Source organism: Prinia subflava, chromosome 6 (genome assembly GCF_021018805.1).
Source record: "Prinia subflava isolate CZ2003 ecotype Zambia chromosome 6, Cam_Psub_1.2, whole genome shotgun sequence".
NCBI classification, from domain to species: domain Eukaryota; kingdom Metazoa; phylum Chordata; class Aves; order Passeriformes; family Cisticolidae; genus Prinia; species Prinia subflava.
In genome coordinates this window covers 22,178,380-22,198,723 of record NC_086252.1, presented here as the reverse complement: position 1 = coordinate 22,198,723, position 20,344 = coordinate 22,178,380, and the positions used below count along the sequence as shown (strand labels likewise).

Genomic DNA, 20,344 nt, shown 5'->3' with positions numbered 1-20,344 from the left:
GTCTCAACATCATATAAATACTGTAACTAGTTTGCATTAACTTCCTGGGGAGACAGCATGATTTCCCATCTGCTTTGTGCTAATTACTAATCAACATAGTTCTGGAATGTCTGTAGTCTTTATAGCCTACAGCAGTGGCTAATCCAACATTCCCTAGGTTTCTTCTCTGTTTTCTGGTCACTATAAGGAAATGAAACTGTGGCTTCATCTAATTGTTTTTGTCCGCACATAAAAAGAACATGGTATCTGTAAAGAGCATCCTTCAAGGACCCAGAAATCTGTGAGCAGTGTGGGCAGGTAATGGTGAAGAAAATAAACCCATTAACAAAGCAAAATAAACCCAGTGCCAAAGCAGGCCTCCTGTACCCGTACGCTCTAGAGTCTCCTAAGGCAATTAACACAACCCCAAACTGAGGTGACTTTACTGGGCTTTTGTTAAGCAGTACTACTTCTGGCTCTCCATGATATTGATGATGTTCGGTTGCTACAAAATTGTCAAAACAACTGCAAATGGACTGGCAGTGTAAAGCTCTTGGGGGATGCTCAGACTCAAAACTCAAGTGCCATGTTCTCGACAATTCCATCTCCAAAACGGTACAAAGCAAAATAAAGCTTCATAAGAAAATTTTATTATAGATGTCTCCCATGGCATTTATTGTGGGAATATATTGAAAACATAGTCACGCTACAGTAAATTGTCTTAATTGCTTAGTGTTTGACTGACTTCAACCTGTGAAAAAGACCTTCTAATGAAAGCTTGAAATTACCAATTTTTAGGGTAATTTTATATGTTCATGGGATTTTCTGCACTAACGGCAGCTGTAATGAGCACTCTGTGGAATACAAATCAAGCAGTGGACTAATTTTAAGAAGAGGTCATTGAGACTCTAGTGAAAAAATTTGTTAGCAGCTGAAATATAGCAGACTGTCTTATCTCTTATATTCATAAAATACTAAAATATTTAGAAACATGAAGCCAGATTCTGCTAATACTCTGCTGTAAAACCAGGGTAATTCAATTGATATCCTTTCATCTAATCTCTGTCTATATCAGAACAACAGAACACATTATTTTCCAAATGCTATCCAAATATTATGAACTCACTGGCGTGGGAAGGAAGCCAGAGATATTTTGAATGTAGTCTCCTGCCTATTGAAATCAGGGAAGATTTTTTCATCAGCTGATCTATTTCAAAACGGACATCTTTGGCTTTACTGCCATTGCTTTATCTTCTAGCCCTATGGCTATACTCAGAGAGTCAAAAGTTGTTTTCCTTTTAAAAGGCTCATATTCAATGCTAACATTTCTTCTCTCTGGAGGACAATCTTGTCATGCTTTGCACCTAGGGTATGAATTAAAATAGAAACAGCTCCATTTTCTTGACTCTTCAGGACCTGATAATGGTGCAAGCTCTGTATCTCTGCTCAACACCTTAGTAGTGCCTCTGCAGCTCAGTGGAAAGTAAGTTACAAATAATAGATAGGTAAGACTTTTTCAGAATGTGAATTTCTGCGATTTCTCCTTCCTTTTGTAATGAAATTCAGTCATTGCTTTGGAATGGATTTTCCAGAAGAGAAGACTTTTCTATCTGCATATGTATGGACACATTCACTTTCTGCCACACAGAAAATTACCACCATTAAAAGTTTTATTTATCTCTTTCTGTTCCTCTTCCAAATGTAATTGTTAAACCCTACCTTCCTCTTCTCCCTCCCACACCAGTTCTAGTGTTTTCTCTTTCCCAGTAAGAGAAATTACACTTTCTGATGCTGAAACAGCTAGAAATTGTTTTACTGAAGATGATTATTTTCATAACTTCCTGCTTTACCAAAATGTATAAACATCATTTACACTCTTTATGGTACTGTTTTGACCTGTTATGTGTTTTGGCACATGTTTACAGGCAATGTCCTCTGACATTTGCTGTCTGGAAATTCCAAAATCTTCAAAGTAATTATCAGAAGGTTTGGTTCTGCTTTTCATGCATGCATGGGCAAAGGAAGGGAAGAAATGGGGTTGTCACAAGTCTGGGTCATAGAACAATGACAGAAACTCACAGAAATACTGGCATTAAAATTCTACTTCATGGGATGGTTAACAGAGGTCAGACAGATTTCTTTTGTGTAATATGGTATGCAGTATTGAAATTCTGCATTACTCAAGTACTGCCAATCTGCATGATCTAGAGGTATTTTCTCTTAATACATCAGTCTGCTGCAAACAATATTGGTGAAAGTGTCAGCAATATATTTCCAAGCATTGTTTATTACTGCTGTAATTTCATTAACTGGAATTTGTCATCATTAATCAAGCTAGCTATGTAGCCTAGTGTTTCAGAAGGTAGCAAATTTTTACTCCCTTTTCAGCCATCCAATAAAAAAATCCCATAATATGCTGAGACAAATTCAATTTTGTGCAGGATATGAGGTGAATGGCTTCCTCACTCCCACAGACAGCAATTTAGATTCCAAACCATAATACAGACAATCCTTATCATTAACATTATCCTCACCACTATAAATCTGTTCAGCAGAAATGACATTTTCCCTTTCCTTTGAAAAAACCCACCATATTGCTTTATACTACACCAACTGCGTGCTTTGCATGTGTGGAGAGTAAGGAGAAATGCACACTGTGACTTGGATGGAAGGATGGTAAATGGTTCAGAAGATCTGGAGATCTTTAGATTCCCATCAAGTATTTTGGTTCAAGTGTTACAAGCTCTTTCTTGTGTGATATTCAAAAGCATTTTTGTCATCATCATCTGTGTTTCTGTGTACAAGCAAAGTATTTTTGCCACCATGACTATGTGTTATCTGTTCTTTAATTGAAAAATACCTGTTACATTGTCAGAGAGCAGAAAAATGCCTTGTGTATCCACCATGGGCAGCAAATATTTTGAATGAAAAGTCAGTGAGCACGCATTTCAGACAGTATATTAAATACTATACCTAAAACAGGGTTGAAAGAGTGCAAAATTTCTAAATGTCAAAAAAATCAAAAACTGTTGATGAATAATTTGAACACGTCCTATGTTTTTCATCATATCGATGGGGAACAGCATACAACCAGTCAGGGAAAATGGTAATCCTAATTCCTGAAATCCCTGCTTTTCACTTAGTGGTGCAAGAACATTATAAGTGACACATAATATTTATCTAATATCAAAAAGTCCTGGTACTGTGGAGCAGGACCAATGTATGAATCCAGCAAAGTCTACTCAAGATGTACACAGTCTAAACTACTCCTCAGAATTCCAATCAGCGACTTTAGGATCAAAACTGCTAATTAAAATCCTCCCCAATTTTTTTTTTCTTGCTATTTGATTGATACTTAGTTGAATGTGTCTGGAATGGATCACATTGCTAGATATAGCTGGGTGCCCTCTGATGGATTGGCTAAAGGAAGACTATCAAAAAGGAGAAAGGTGACAGCTTGGGCATAGGAAAATGAACAGCAGCCCCATGTCTGGTCATTCAATGGGTAAGCATTGCTATGGTGAACTTTTTCCATATTTTTCCTTTATCTAAGAATAAAAGAACAAAATTAAGTAATTTGTTGAGTAATATGCAAACAGTCTTATGGTAAACAGTATAAGGTTAGGGTGGATTTATGTGGAAAATATGGATTTATTTTCCACTGAGAGAAGGACATGATCCCCATAATCTTTACAAATGCATGACAAGTGATTGGTAACATTCAGCCCTTGATTTTGTATGCAGCATTTGAAATGAGAGCTACTCTACCTTTGCCACCAGAAAACTTGTCTGAAAACTGATTTTGCTCTTGTCTGTAGAGATATTTAACCCTGATGTTTCAGAAGGTACTATAACTTACCCTGAATCCACTTAAACAAAAGTAAGACATTTATGAACCTTGAATTTTAGTGCTTGAGCTCCTGTCTCAGAATCAACTTGGCCTTAGAGTTCTGACATGTCGTGATGTCTGGATGCTTGTCAGAGCCAGTCTTAACTCATGTTCTGACAAGGAACATGTTCTAGGAGAGGTCATCTGTTCTGGAAGACTAACAACTTGGACAAAGCATTCTACCACTTTTCAGCTGAACAGAATTTTTTTTTGTTCAATTTGTTCCGATCATCTTAGGTCATGACTGGTGGTCAGGTAAACTGACAACTGTTGCCTTCATAAACATTTTTGAGTGCCTGCTGAAAGCATAGCTTGCTCCAACATCTACATATAACCAGTGCATCCCTGAGGACAAAATAGTAGGGGAAAAAAGAAAAAAAAATAAGCAAAACCACAAAATCCCCATAACTAATAACTTTAAGTGGTAAGAAAGCATAAATTGGTTTCTCTAGAGGTTTTTTTGCGCCTTGGTGAAACATCATTGGTGATTATAGCACAGTTAAAGTTTACAAAATGTCTAATTACCTAGATTTTGGACAGGTCTTAATGAAAACTATATGGAAAAAGCACAAGTTTAGTGCATGAGAAAAAAGAGTAATAACTTGAAAGCTTTGCACAGGGTCTCTTGGATTATCTGAGAAACTAGGATCTAAATATTTTCCAAATTATCTCACTTGGAAAAATAGAAATTAGTATGGTCAGGAGAAGTCATTGGTCCTAAAGCTCTGAAAACAAACTGAATGGTTGTAATCTGCAGAGCACTTTGCATAATAAGGGTCTCCCCCTTACAGGAAAATCATTTGTATATCACACGTAATATAGCAATAATACTTGGTACAATGAGACAATTAGCATAAAGGCTGTCTTTCACACACTCAGCTTTCTTTTGGTAATCTAAATAATCATATAGTATTCTGATGGATAGTTGTGCTGCAATTCACTTTTAAAAGTGGAAATTCACTTTCAGAAGTGGAAAAAGTTTAAATGTTTGCAGCTTTTTAGTTATAATCAGAGCTAGAGGTAAAGCACACAGTGCCTATTCAGTGATACAGATATTTCTTCAAATTTGAGGGCCACAGTATTACACAGTTTAGAAATTTAAGAAAGCAAAGTAATGGAACCTGAAGCTATCACATATTTATTAAAAAATTAATTGATTAAGAACACCAGATTTTTGTGATAAAATTAGATTTGGCTACATGACTACAATTTCTCCTTCTGTGAACATCATATAATAGTTCTACCCATGTACAGCATAATATCCAGCAGAACTAAAGTGAAACAAAGAACAACTGAGAATAGATAGTTTCTATCAGAGATTTTATTTTCTTAAAAATAATCTTTTGAAATACATGCAGCTATATCAAAGCTTGGCTGTTTTCAGAACATGGCAGAGACAATAGGTCTTAGAGCTGCACATAGGTTTCCTGAGACATTTCTTAAACCAATAGAAAGAATTTGTCTGAAGTTCCACCAGGCACTTGAATTTGTGTATCTTATAAGCCCTGATTCAGCACCTTCAATTACATGTCTGTAGACCTATCAGACCTCAAAATCTGAAACAATGCCAAAGACTTAACTGGCTCCTGAAATCTGGGCTGTGGAAGTTCTTGCATTGTTCAGCACATGCTTTTTTCCTTTGTCTTCCTCACTTATAATCATTGTGTTTCTCTTCAAATATCCCATCTATCTTTAGGACCCTCTACTTAAAAAGGTACTGTCAGATATGTGTATGGTATTTGACTAACACAAAGGAAAAATATTGTCTGTGTAGTAACTAAGCAAGAAGATCCCCAATCCTAAGAAAAGTAGATTGTTTGAAGTCTTTTGGGGAAGCTAAAACATTTCCTCTTTCACTACTAAAAACATTTAAAGTTTTTCTGTGATTGTTTTTAATGATCGAAGATTTTTAAAATTCCAGTTTCATTCACCATTTCGGAGGTCTTAAGTCTACTGTGGGTAGATACGATAGATAAAGCTAGATACAAATATAGATATAAACAAGTGAGATTCCATTGTTATAGAATTTCTGACAATTTTGCTGAAAAGCTCCAGTAGATTTGATAGTGATGGTGGAGGAAATTAACTGTGCTGCAGAGAGTTTGAATTACTGTTCCGTATCAGGGCTGCTTGTGAGAGTTTGTAGGTTCTTGTGTCCTTTGCTGTGTTTTGTCTTTGAGCTATGAAAGTTTAGGTGGTTTTGGATATAGGGAACAGCAGAAGATACCGAAACCTCCACTATCATGATGGACTGAAATCCTTATGGACTTTTCCATAAGGATACATGTCCTTATTTTTAAAAGGGCTTAGAAAAGAACTTGTTTTTGAATAATTGAATTGAGACATTTAAAAACCCAAGAATTTCAGAGTTGAAGGGCATATGAAGTCCTTAGTTTATTCTTTTCTGCCATTTTCAGTACAATGAGATGTTAGGGATGGACTGACAGCCTTCTATCTCCATTTTCTTTGTTTTGTCTTTTTTGTGTCTGCTTTAATGCTAATCAGATAATGACGGATGGACGATTATTAGTTTATATTTCAGGAAATAATGCTATACTTAAAACCAGTCAGAAACAAAGAATTATAGCAATGCACCTCAGAAAGGATTCAAGACAGATCAAAATGGTTCTCTTATCAAATTTAGAATTCTCTTCTCTTTTACAAAGAATTCAGCTTTCACCATAGTACTATTATTGCTATTTTATTTTTCAAGGGATAGCTATGGATATGTGTGACTGCACACATTTTGATCAGATTTGGCCTTTAGAGACACTCCCTTTGGGCGTAACTCCTGCAAACAAGACCCTTCTATGGAAGCTCCCTGAGGTGCTCCTAGGCACTGTGGTAACAGCAGTAACACTAATAGGAGCAGATGGAACCCTGCCCTGGTGGGCTCTCTGATGACCAGGTACTATTTTGCAAGGAGTTTCATGAATAAGGTAAGATTTTGGGGACATGAGGTCTTGTTTCCAGCTATATGGTGCCTGCCAACACATTAGTTGTTTCCTGGCCATTTAATGACCTAAGACTCTGATGGAATATTAGAAACTCTTTCCTAATTAAGCCCAAGCCAACTTCATCAGCAAAACACTAACAGCTGAACACAGTGAAATAAGAGCTTCAATTTTTCTCTGCATTCTTACCCGACTTTCTTTCTGGGGCCATGGCACAATGCTTGGCTGAGATCTATTCATAAAGTAACCATTTAGATAAATAAGCTGGGGGAGGGGAAAAGAATGGGAAAGAACAGGCCAGGGCGGGTTTCTCCATTCTCTTAGTACTGCTTCACTTCATAGTTTCAGGCTGGAGAATCAGTTCCTGAAACATTTCCTTGTCTTCTATATCTAAATCAAGAGCCATGGCCTCTGGAGGCTTTGTGTAATAAAGCTGTGTTAATATGGCTTGGCTTCGTAGCCTGAAAGACATCTACAAGCAATGCACACATAAGGTAGTTACATTAATCAAGATTCAGTTAGAAGTTTCTTAGAACTTTGGCTTTTGTGCTTACTTTGAGAATTGATCAGTAGACAGTTTTTAAAAAGTCTGATCAGGAAACATAACTCTTCAAATTAAAAATCACCAATATATGAGTTTACTAGTTAACAATTCTTTTAAGAATAATGCACTGCAAAATGTATTTTATTTTCCCCTTGATTGTTACAGTCTATGTTGATGTGGGCAAGTGCAAGCCCCAGGGTAACAATAGTCTGTCACAACTTTGTTTAGTGACCATTAAATCACATCACTGGAACCAAATTTTTTTTTGTAAGTTTCCTGGGCCAGCTGCCACTAGAAGAGTTCCAAGAAGGTTAAGATTTTAGAGCTGACATTTACAAAAAGTTTAAAAAGTTGCTGGCAACAGTGATAATGCTTGAACTCCAGAAGAGTCTTTTCCAAGCCCCAAGTTTTCAGCCTTTCAGTTAGTCTCCTTACACAGTGTATTTTTCACTCATGTATTGGATTTTATATTGATGTAAACAACTCTAGAAATGCCCTATTCAGCACAGGATAATAGAACTGCCCTCAGAACTGTCAGAGCAAAAGAAAGTTCATGCCTAAATGCATTTCCCTTGAAATTAGCTAACTCACACAGAACTGCCAGAAGTAAATGAGAAATGGGCAATAAAGAATGATATTCTGCACTGCTAAAAATGACAACTGAGTGTAGATGGAGCAGCTCATTGTTGCAAAATTGTCAGCGGGAGACGAACAAGCCAACCCAGCTGAGAGCTTTGTTTGGAACTGCCAGGCAGGAATGCTGCTAATTTTAAGCAGTCTCAGAGAGTTTCTTGGCTGTCAAGCGTCTACGGCAACTGGCTAAGTCTGCACCTGCACCTGTGCAAGAAGTACCATCCGTTATTCAGAAAGACATGCAGTGAATTTCTTCCGGGTGGGAGCAAGGATAAGCTGCTGTGTAGTGTGTACTTAAATTTTTGCAGGGGATGTCTTCTGATACTGCACCAATTCTAGAAGCCAGAGAACAAGCTGGTCCCTCAAATAGTCTTGTAGCCTCTAAAATTACACTATGACAAACCTTTATTAGCCATACTAGTTAAGATCAGTTCTTTGTTGACAGAGGATAGAAATGATGGAATTATGTATATGTGGAGTGAGAAGGTCTTGTGTGGAATTGGAGAACCAGGGGTACTAACTACAGATGTATAAAAGAGAGCTGTGTTGATTTTGTTTAACCCCTGATAAAACTTGTGCAGGAAGTTACCATGGCAACAAGGTCCAAATCAGGCTAGCATGAACTAAAGGCTGAGATAACACAATCCCATTTTTAGCACTCCAAAACAGAAAAAACATGATGATCACAATAAAGATGGAAAAAATACAATTTCAAGCTGCACAATATGCTAGTAGGTCAACAGCTGAAAGTAAAGAATGCCACCAAGAAGAGCATTTACTAAGCATACCTCTAATAATTACAAAATAAAATATCAAAATATAACAGTGAGAATTCTGGAAGTTTCTATCCTGTTCAAACTGTAGTTCTGAAATCAAAATATGATTTCCATACAACACACATTTTTTAATCTTTTGGCATACTGTGGTTAGAAGTGCAATTTCTACCTGTTTAGAATCTCTTTTTTCTCTTCCAGTTCTGACAAACTCTGCAGGATCATGCCCATACATTTATCATTATTGACTGACTGTGCTGGATCAAAATAAGATGCCACTCCCTCCTCCATATAATGGGTTGAAATCAATAGAACATTACTCTACAAACCAGCAGCATCTCTAGTACTCTACAGCCTCATAGAGGATGTGGGAAGGGCCACAGAAAAGTAACACTGAAGTTCTATGACTATGTTACAGTGTCTGCTGTGGCCACAGGAACACATAGGGAATCTTAAATGAGACCAGAAAGGAGCAGTAAGCCACTGGGCCAAAAGCGTGCTCAGTACTTGGAAAAGGACTCCTACTTGTTTTTTCTTCTCCTCAGATGGACTTCCAAAGTACCTCATTTCTGCCTAACCCAGATATTCCCAGGTGCTGTACAATCATTGCCAGGACTAAGGAGCTTGCAAGTCTTGCCTCTTCTTCCCCAATGGGACAAGTATTTTTTTCAGAGATAAAACTGTGGGAAATTATATTGTTTCAAAAGTAATGCAAATAAATGTTCCAAAGAGGATGTTCAGTGTAATTGACTGGGCAAGAACCATAAAGGCCTAGGGGCCTTGGAACCTCACTGACACCTGAGTAGCCTATTTGTAATTCTACAGCGGGCACAACATAAAAGATCACTTCCATCTTGTCTAGGTAGCAGCATATGTTTTCTCATAAGAAATGTGAAGGTTAGTCAGGCAAAGTACCTCTGTCAACAGATTCTTTGTGAAGAGCAGATTGAATATTTCATGGGGACATTTTCCTGACAGATTTGTTGTCAGTCTTGGCTTCCTGCCCTAAAGATGCTTCTTTGATCAAACAGGAATGTCATTGTTCTGAATAGCCAGACTCTGGATTAGAGTCTCTTCATCAAGCATTATACCTGCTATGGATATTTAAACTGTTCCCATTTATTATCAGCTACTCTGATACTCTTTAAGTTGGTATTATGCTGCATTTAGGACTGAGGTTTAACTGTGGAGTGTGAAAGAGAGGCATAACAGAAGCAGGAATTTGTCAGACAAACCATTCAATCATAAAAGTGTAATGGTATTCAAGGAATTGTGTTTTTCCTGCATAAACATGAAAATATACTATGAGCATCAGCTTAGCTGTCTTCATAACTGTTGCTGTTTGACCAGAGCTACTGTCTACAGTTCCTGGTATTTAGCAGGAGTACTGTGTGAGCACTGGTGAAAAAGTTTAATGTTTCACTTAATTTTCCTTCATTAGGTTTACTCTCAAAAGCCACTAATGTGAATGTAAGCACTTAATGTATTACCTAAGCTTTTACCAGAACAGCTTTTACACATTACCATACGGATCAAAATCAGACTATGGTGAATTTACAGTGTCCTGAAACATTTTAAATTTAAAATTTTAAAAATATTTCAGTTCCAGGGAGAAACACTACCTAGCATCAAGTTCAACAAAGCACTTTCCTGAGGAGATAAAATAATCCACAGACTAGGTTGTCCACACAGTTTAAAACATGGTGTCTCAGAAAATAGATATTAAGAGATAATATGTATATATATATATACATGCATGTCTCAAAGGCAATAAGGCTAAGTAGCTGAATGTTGGAACAGCTCTTCACAGATAGATGTGAACTCATGGAAGGGTGAAACATATATCATCCAGTTATACATAAGCATATAGGGGTTAGTGCACAGAATAGTTTTGCTGTCCAGCTGGATTCTCAAGGGCTGCTCCAGTGACAGCCAACATGGGGCCCTAATGTACCCAGCATTACCAAGTGAAATACAGTGAATAATGAGGAGGTGCTGTCTAATGTAAGAAATGAAGTTAATTACCTTTCTCTATTTCACTTTGGAAGGACAATTTCCGTCTTCGTAGTTTGCAGTTATCTCCATCCGTATCATTGGTAGTTTGTGATCTTATTACAAGGTCAGACTTGATTAATGAAATATGAAACAAAATGACAGATTAGTCCCATCTAAAGAGGGCAGATTTGCAACAGGTGATTGACTGTTAATCATGTTCAAGCTTTAAAAAAGGCAATATTAAAGTCAGTCTGCATCAGCCTCTCCATCACCAGCTAATGAATGGAATTGCCCAAGGCTAACATTAAAAAAGTTTATGCAAAACCAGCACTATCATCACTAATGGTGAAATAAAATTATCCTGATAATAAGTTTACATGGAAATACATGTGTCTATGTGTTATCAGCTTCTCTGAACTTGCATAGATCTGGTTCATGTAACCTTAGAGAAATTAATGAAAAAAAATTAAAAAACCTCTTACAGAGAAGGTATACTATTTCAAGAAGTAAAGGGGTAATTGATTGCAATTATATTTATATTTAACTGATGGTAATGATTATAAAGGTTACAGTTTGCTATGATTATAAAGGTTATATTTTACAATAAATATAAGCCTGACAAGCTCCAGGCACTTTATCTCTCATTATTTTATCTTTCTAGACCTCCTTTTCTCTTTGTCAAATTTAGATCATTCAGATACTTATTTCTGTACCAGAACACAATGCTGTTTTTTTTTTTCTATCCATTTCAAGAAGATTGCAGTGCTTTTTTTCCCAGTAGGTGAAAGATGCATTTAATTCTTATTTTTTCCACTTTAAGAAATTTAAAAATTATCAAATATAACACCAGTTTTGCTCTTTGTGTACATACCCATGGCATTGGCTTCAGCCTACTTCCCTTCCCTGTGCTAGTGAGGTTTCCTATACCACTCAAGTAAGCAGATTTACGTGTGGGAGGAGGGCAGAGGGGAGCTGGGAAGTGTTTACATCTTTCTCTATTCCCTTCATTGTAAACCTGGTGAGTAATGTGCTTCAGTGGTGGCCCACTGGTAGAATAACTGCAGGAAGAAAAAGGTACTTTTATACAAATAAGAGGGCAGGAGCAGAAGTTGAGGCAGAAGCACCTATTATTCTGATAACAAATTTAGATCTGAGTGATGTTTTGAAAATGAGAATGTGCTCAACGCTTCTTTTGAGGGATGATTTTCTGGATTGCAGTAGACAGTGGAAAATAAATGGAATTGCTAGAGACAAACTGTGATTTTGCAAGCTCAGAAGCATGGCTGAGCCTCTCCTGCCTTCCTTGTCTCTGATCTAAGGAAAAAAATAATGATAAAACATTGATGACAATGTAATTGCAAGAAATAATTGCTCAGACCTAAATCATTAATGTGAAATTATACTCAAGAAATTTTTCAAATATATGGACATTCAGTTTTAACTTAAATTTATCACTAGGCTATACATTTATTGTGTTTTCTTTTACATGTAATTAATAATTATGACCTTTTTAATATACAAAGGCATGACTGAAAAAAGAATATAATTATTATTTTATTTTCAGAATGATATTTTATTAAAAAAAGGTCATAAAAGAAAGAAGTGACACTTCTTGTTAGAAGCTGTATTTGTAATAATTTTTTTAAAAAACAAAGAACCACACGTGATTAGTAAAAATGTTCGTATGATTTACAGCCCAAAACTTAGTGTTCTTTTTCTCCTTTTTTTCTTAGAGGAGCCTTTGAGGCCAAATTCGGTATGCCACTTCCTTTTCACTGAACCTCTGTCTTTCTTTAAGGAAGCCACTAAAGGGCATTATCTCAGAAATAATAAATGTAAACCAGTCATTGTGTGAGCGGTGTAGTCCCTGCCTGGTGGCCAGGGCTGGGGTACCTGCAATCTTCTGGGGAAGTCTTTAGGCTCAGAAGCACAAGCTGGACAAGAGAATTTCCCCACTCCCCCTTTGGCCAAGTGTCCACTTTCTTTTCTAAGTCAGACTAACCCTGTCACTCTGAAATAAGGAAACACTGGTAATATCTTGACTTTCCTGAAGATGTAATTTGTTCAAAAGGGGACACTTAGGACAGTCACAGTGGGAAGAAGAGACCAAAAAAGGCCTACAAATCTGAAGGCTGAGTGAAAGTTGAAAAATCCCTTGTAAGTTTTTAGTCCCCTAGGAGGTAGAGTGCATGTCAAGATAAGGGAATTAAAAATTCATATTTGAGAGGCAATTAAATATTTTCTATTGCTAGACACAGAATGAATCTGGATAATCTGATTTATCCTTATTTTATGGATTTACAATTACATTTAGTGTCAAAAGTTCCCCTTGTGGTGACCTAGGATATAGTCATCTAAACCCCCATATTTTCCATGGCTGTAACAAAACCCCCCTGGGTGAAGCCTTAATACTATTTAAATATAGAACCAAATACTGTTAGATTAACATCATCTGAATAATTTTATTGACTTCTGCTGAGTTTAACTGACTTCAGTAAAAGCAATCAGGTGAGTATATTTTTTAATATAGGATTTTGGCTTTTCATTTAGTTAACCTTAGTTTTTCAAATGTTATTTTCAAGTTTTGTTACTGTGGGACAGATTTGGCCCAATATTAAGAAAGAAAAATCACTTATTATATGTACCTTTGCAGTTTCATCTCTCAGATTAAAAGTTAATTCTAGATTGGTGAGGAAGAGATCAGAAAATTCAGGGTACATATCCAAAACTTCTAGTAGATCTTCTCTCTGGATTTTATGTAAGTCACAGTAAGTTAAGGCTCTCACATCTGCATTTGACTTTCCTGGTTTTGCATAAAGATGTACCATCTCTCCAAAAATATCATTTTTCCCTGCAGAAAGAAAATTAAACAAAGATTATTATTTTAAACATGAGTAAGCCATTAAATTGAATGATGTATTTATTTATCATACTGGCATAGAATACTTGGTTTCACATAAAGTGATACGGTCAAATTACCATTGCACATATATAAAGAAAAAGCAATATTATTAAGTATTAAAGGTGGAAATATTGAGATCAATGGAAGGCATATAACTGGACTAAGTGAAAGTTTCATCACAATTTTTCTTCAGTTTCATAAAAAAAACATGACTTGAGCAGGTTCTTTAGTCCTTTCTTCTAAAAGCATTATTTGGTGATTTCAATAATATTGCTATGAGGGCAAAGATGCAATTTCTATTGCTGAGTCCAGTACAGGACTTGTCTGGCCTGTAATATCACTTTGTTAAGAATCACATGAAGGAACTGACCATACTTGAAATATATTTTAGTAGACAATTAATTACTTAGTTTTTCTATTTTTTAAGGGAATGCAAAACTTCTAAGATGCAGGAGTTCTTTTGAACAAGCCCTTTAAACACATATGCCTCTGTTCTGATACCACTACAGTTCTTCCAGTCAATGTTGATACATTTGCAATAGGTGTTTCCTAAGATTGTCATCTCTATTTAATTGCTCATTTTTGCCAAACTGTACCTAAACTTCAACAATACAAAGCAGCCACAGCCATAAACCAGTGAAAATATGTTCTACACTAAGGGTTTCAGGGTTACCTGCAAAATTGGGGCTGGGGAGGAACTAAGAAAACACTTGTGGAAAAGAATAGTGATCACAGCAAGGAAGAAAGAGGGACTGGTAAAAAAGAATACAGTGGTGATTTTTGTCTCTGTTAAATATTTGTGCCTTTCACATTAGGTTACTAAGAGTATTTCTAGATTTTCTATTTTCTAAAAAGGAAGTTGAAAACTAAGTTGAAAGTGCAAAAGGTAATTTAACTGCTGATTTACAGTGAGGATCTTGAACATGGGAAGATTAAGAGATAACCTGATTATATTGCATATATTCTTTAGAGAGGAAAAAACCACTTGACATTCAATGCCTCTAGAATATGAGAAGGAAAGCATAAGAAGGACCAATAGAAAGAAATTGAAGCAAGATAATTTTATACTGGAAATAAAGCACACATTTTTAACAATAAAGGTGATAAACTCCGGAAATAAACTGCCAACAAAAGTGATCCTTTCTTCATCTTTTCATATCTTCAGAGCAAAACCTAGAGTTTTTTATTGCATAAAACACAGTTCATTAAATATAACAGATAGTCAAAGATGTGCAATGTAACAGGAATCAGCAACAAAACAAGGGTTTGCCAAATAGTCCTTCTGCCCCAAATGCTTATGAATTCAGAGGTCCTTATTCAAGGCATATAATACCTCTGCAATGAGAGTATTGACATGGTTATTTAATAGCATTTTTATATTCTCTCTGCAAAGCTGAAAGAGATAGTAGATTTCAGAGATGTGTTTTCTAGGTGTTTGATGCAGAATTACTCTTGTCAGATCAGTATTAAAGAAACTTAACACATCCACATCAGACAGTGCTGATGATTTGTGGAAAACTGGGGAGAAACCCAGCATCTCTCAGAACACTTTGATTTCTTTGATGATGCTGAAATACTTGTTAAAGGTGAAAATTTCATCCATGCTATCTCTGTTGGACTACTCTCTTGTCCAGAGCACAAAGCACTGAGTGTTTTTTATGTTCATTATTGTGTGTAGGTTTTCCAGAAACAGGAATTAACCAAAAATATTTGGCTTATTATTGATAAACTTTGTTAGGTTTCTGAGTGATTCCAGTGCAGAGTTAATTTCCTTTATATCATCTATCCTTTTTCTGTAGATTCTTCAAAAGACAATGGGCTCATTCACTGGAGCTAGATATAAGCAGATTTCTACCTCATGGATCATGCAACAGATGTGGACTCAGTTTCTTCTGGATGCAGTGGTGCACACCTGTCTGACCTACCATTCCCTGGGAGAGTGAAGTTCCAAACTGCAGTCCCTGGTGTGGACAGCTATAGGTGGGAGGAGATATACTGGCATGGCCCTGCAAATGCCTGGGTTTCTGCTGCAGTGTGGGAGTACAGGGATCTGATGTGCATAAAATGAAAAACTTATCCAGGCTGCATCCTTGGCCCAGGAAGAAATTGATGAATCCGTAAAAATGTCAGTCTGTCTTGATTGCAAGTGCAACACAAATATTACAGAAATGTACATGTTTTTGATGTGAGAGATTAATTCCTTGATGAACCACACTGCTCATAATCAGGGCAAGACTCTTACACAGCTAAGTAAAAACCTCACAGTGTTATACTTGCACTCCCTACTTCACTTGTGCCTAAAGCTGGCCCAGCTGATGAGCTGCAACAGCATGAGGTGATAAATTATCATGATAACATTATCTAAACCTAAGGAAGGATTGCTTTAGGCACATCTTTGTTCTGCTCACATATCCACCCTGCAAAGTATAAACAGAATAATCAGTCAAAAGTGGGTTAATAGCAATATACTGCCCCCAGTCCACATCTTGCTTCAGCTGCTTTTCTGACTGTAAGTTCCTACAGTGGCCAATTAACAGAAAGACAATATATGAATGATATTACAGCTGGTATATGCTTCTGCACAGCAAAATCCTTACTCATCTACTCAATTATTCTTTGCATTCTCATTATCTAGTATAAAATTGGAGAAAGAAATCTGGAGTCATGTTATGTAAGGTTTTAGTTATTTTACTTTTATATTGCTATAGCCGATGAAGTCTTACTGGTTTCACATAAGAGCTATCACCAGCTGTGAGTGAGCTCCCAGCTGGTCTGAGCATTGTCCTGAGCCAACTTTGTTAGGAAAAAGCCAAGTAACTCATCATGCTATACAAACAAGAATGTGTTAATAAGAAATATAGGGGAAACCCTGGTGTTATTACTTCTAAATCAAATTAATCTGTTATTCTCTAGTTTTCCTTTATGCCTAGTGGGTAGAAACAGATATTTCTGAAAATCTCTAGACGACATTTTGAATGCCCAGAGTAGATTGCTCCAGTTAGCAAATAGAGGAGTCTACATGTCTCAACAGCTTCTCCACTGTTCAAGAACAGGATGGGCTTGACTTTTGATCTTGCAGCATGATCAGAACTGGAATAGTTGGATATCAATTACTGAGCTGCTTGCCTCAACTTACAGCTTACCTTTTACCTAGGGATTCATGCAACTAAAGATAAATCTTTAGAAATCCAAAGATGTGGGCTCTTTGGTGCAAATGAATTATTGCAGCAATGTAGACTTTTCTTCTTAAATTATTTCTTTGCTTGATTTTTAAAAATAGTAAATATTTACAAATTTCCTGTCCCAGGAATAACAATAAGTATTTCTTTTGAAAATATGTAAATATTACAAGTGCCTTGTAATAATGTACTTACCAAGAATGGCTACAACAATGTCACTCTTGAGGATTTCAATGGAGCCTCTTGACACAAAATAAAGAGCAGTGAGGACATCTCCACAGTGCACTAAAGTGTCTCCAGGAGGTGCATGTGTTGTCTTAAATTTCATTGCCAAAGCTCGAAGACAGCCTTTACTGGCTCCCCGGAAAGCTTTGCAATTCTGAAGCAAGTTTTGGTTGAGGTGCAGACAAATGTCAGCTTGTAAGCATTCTGGAAATCCCTTCAGGACCTGGAAAGACAAACACAAAGATTTCAGGCAAGTGCTGTGAAAGTTCTTTGTATAATTTTTGTTTTCTTCCTGGACAAAAAGAAAGTGAGCTACAAATAGACATGGCTCTGAGAGATGTAGGAGTATTAAAATTCAGCATATGCATAGTGTAATCTATATTGCAAAGCTTTCACAATGTGAGTACTCATATAAGTACTCATCTATATAATGGTTACAAGACGCTATTAAGATTTCTTTCATTGCAAGAAAGGGTATCAGGGTCATGAGTGACTATACTGCAGTAAAATAACAAGACAGTGAAAGGGGAAATCTTGACTGAATTTCACTTATTTGGACTAATAGATCTATTTCCTTTTTATCAATTGTCAAAGTACTACATTTATTATAAGAGAGGTTTTTGCTGAAATAACCATGATATTTGTAAAATGAGCACTATCTGAAGAAGATCAGATATTTTTCAGAGAGAAGGCATTTTGTTAGGATTTTCCTGTTAATTATATTCTACTTGCAAGTGTAGGACTTCAATTTTTATTGGAAAAAGCAACATGACCAACTGAAATAAAAATATTACTGAGATTTCATTCAACAAACCACAGGGCTACTTGCTGTGATCCTTGCTCATCTTTTATTCAGAACAATAGAAGTCTGCCTGAAGTAGAATCATGGGATTCCTCATCAGTACCATGGCAACATGTTAATTTTGTTTAGAAAGAAAGAAGAGAGTTACTTACAACTTGGTCATTATGTGTGAGCTTTTCTAAGTTCTCTAGGATAATACACCTCTGATTCTTTTAGAATCTATAAACATTTTTGCTACTGACTTCATGGGAGTACTGTGAGTGAATCTGAGTGCTGACATGTTATGACACACCACCTTTCCTTGTTATATCCTGTTATATGCTGTCAGTGATGTGATTGGGTCATATGCTTTCCCTAGGGACAGCTACAACTGTTGCATATTACTAAATGCAAAATAGGTACTGATGCTACAAGTCTTATGAATATGTGAACAGGATGTGTTTCTTTGTTATTAGATCAGTCTATTATTTCATCCTTGTTTATCCTCTGCACTGTTTTTCTATAAATATGTAAGCATTTCTGCAGAGAAAAGATATATCCAAAATGCATTCACTTGTTGCTATTATAATTTCTACTTCAGCACAAAAAATTCCTGTGCACTCACTCTCATTGCAGAAATATATTCATGACTCATATCCCTTGCTAGTGAAGATGAACACATTTCTGATATGAGGCTTCTGTCCACACAAGTCAAGCTATGTTTTAAAAATGAGATATTAGAACCTTTAACATAATTGAAATGTCCCTATGATTGCTAATTGAAGTCAATGCTGTGAAATAATAAACAGTGTTTTAACACATGTAGAACAATGTTTTGAGCCTTACAGCCTTACCACATGAAATTTATACAGCCTCAGAAAAAGCCAGCATTCAACAATACTAAGCAGAAGAAAATATGATAAATGAAAAGTATCTATCACATCACTAGAAATAGCTTAGTATCCAATTATGCTTTTTAATATAATGTAATTATATTGAAATAAAAAGGCTGTAGGTTGTAGGAACTTATTTACTGAATGATACTTAAAAACTTAGAAACAAATAGGTTCACCAAATGAAACAAGAGGAGAAAAATTGTGTTTATCTTGACATTGTTCTCTAATCATGTGAGTATAAAAGACTATTTTGAATTCATTTGTTTGCTATGTATCTATCTGAATACAATTTAGAAGAGCTCCATTTTTTATAGAATGTGAAATAGGAAATGTATTTTGAATTCAGAAGTACTTGGAAAAAAATGTATTTGGATTGTTAGGAAGCCAGGAACACTTAGAATCCACTTAGAATAAATTGGTTTAATTTTTCACATCAGCTGTTTATCTGATTTTCAAGGGACTGTATTTTACCATTAAGCAAAACCCATGCAGACCATGTGTGTTGGTTTATATTTCTGAAGATACTTCCGTTATTCTCTTTTAGAAACAATTATTTTTATAATTAATTTAGAATGATCATGAAATGGTTCTAAAATCATTGCATATCAGTTAATAGTTATTTAAATGCCAATAATATATAAAAGATATCAGACCCTTTTCAAGCATCTGTATTTAAAAAGTCCCTGCTCCATGGAGCTTACACTCTAAAATAATTTTATACGTCAGAGAGGAAAGACATCTACTTTTTAATATCACCGTTAAAATACCCGAAAGGAAGACTAAATAACATTGGTTTCCAATGGAAATTATTACATTAATACAAGCTCAGAAATTCAAGAAAGAAGCTGATTTGAAGATAAATTTGTTAAAACATTGGCAAAACCTACATTACGAAAAAGAGCTTACCATATTGCACACATTGTGTGTAGTGAGGTGCTTAATCTAAGTCCAGTACCTGACACAATACAGAATATGATGTTTCCAGACTAAGTTTTATGCTGTGCAGTACAGACAAAATTTTTGCCAACCCAAACTCTCAAATATTTGTTACATTCACTCTCATATTCTGATTTTCATTACTGAAATTGTATTGAAAATTATATTATAATGTGAGAATCAGCATCAACATCAAATTGTACACACACTACCTATACTAAGTATTAGAAAATCATCCATGAAGTCTTCAAAATAAAAAAAATCGACAATATAAAACTAGAATTGCTCTTTAATAACATTATTATCAATGAAATATCCAAAATTAATAAATCATTTAAATACAGATTTGAGTTTCAGTTGTTCCATTCTTTCTTAAGATACTTCTATTGTTATGCACAATATCTCCTCAGTTGTGATTCCACGGGGCCCTGGTGAGAAAAATCTTGGATTCTCATGGTTAGAATCATGTTTGGAATCAGAACTCATGCATAATTCAAGAAATACACATGGATATTTTTAAAAAGATATGTAACGAGACATAAGATCAGCTTTAGCCCTCCCCCCTTGAAAAAGAAAAAGGAAAGGAAAATCAGTTAAGATGGTGTGATCACAGGCTCCAGTTGTCTGTCATTGATAGTTATCAAGTCCAAGTTCAGTT

At 35.8% G+C, this 20,344-nt stretch overlaps 1 protein-coding gene across 1 annotated transcript in view; it reads right to left on the bottom strand.

The window, feature by feature from the left end:
• Window positions 1–20,344, bottom strand: part of KCNH7 (potassium voltage-gated channel subfamily H member 7) — a 207,859-nt gene that overhangs the window by 11,551 nt on the left and 175,964 nt on the right. The window contains exons 9-11 of the mRNA XM_063400641.1: window positions 17,044–17,296; window positions 13,413–13,618; window positions 10,798–10,897 (exon numbers count right to left, since the gene is read on the bottom strand). Of these exons, the coding sequence (XP_063256711.1) occupies window positions 10,798–10,897; window positions 13,413–13,618; window positions 17,044–17,296 (559 nt within the window). The remainder of the gene's footprint in view (window positions 1–10,797; window positions 10,898–13,412; window positions 13,619–17,043; window positions 17,297–20,344) is intronic.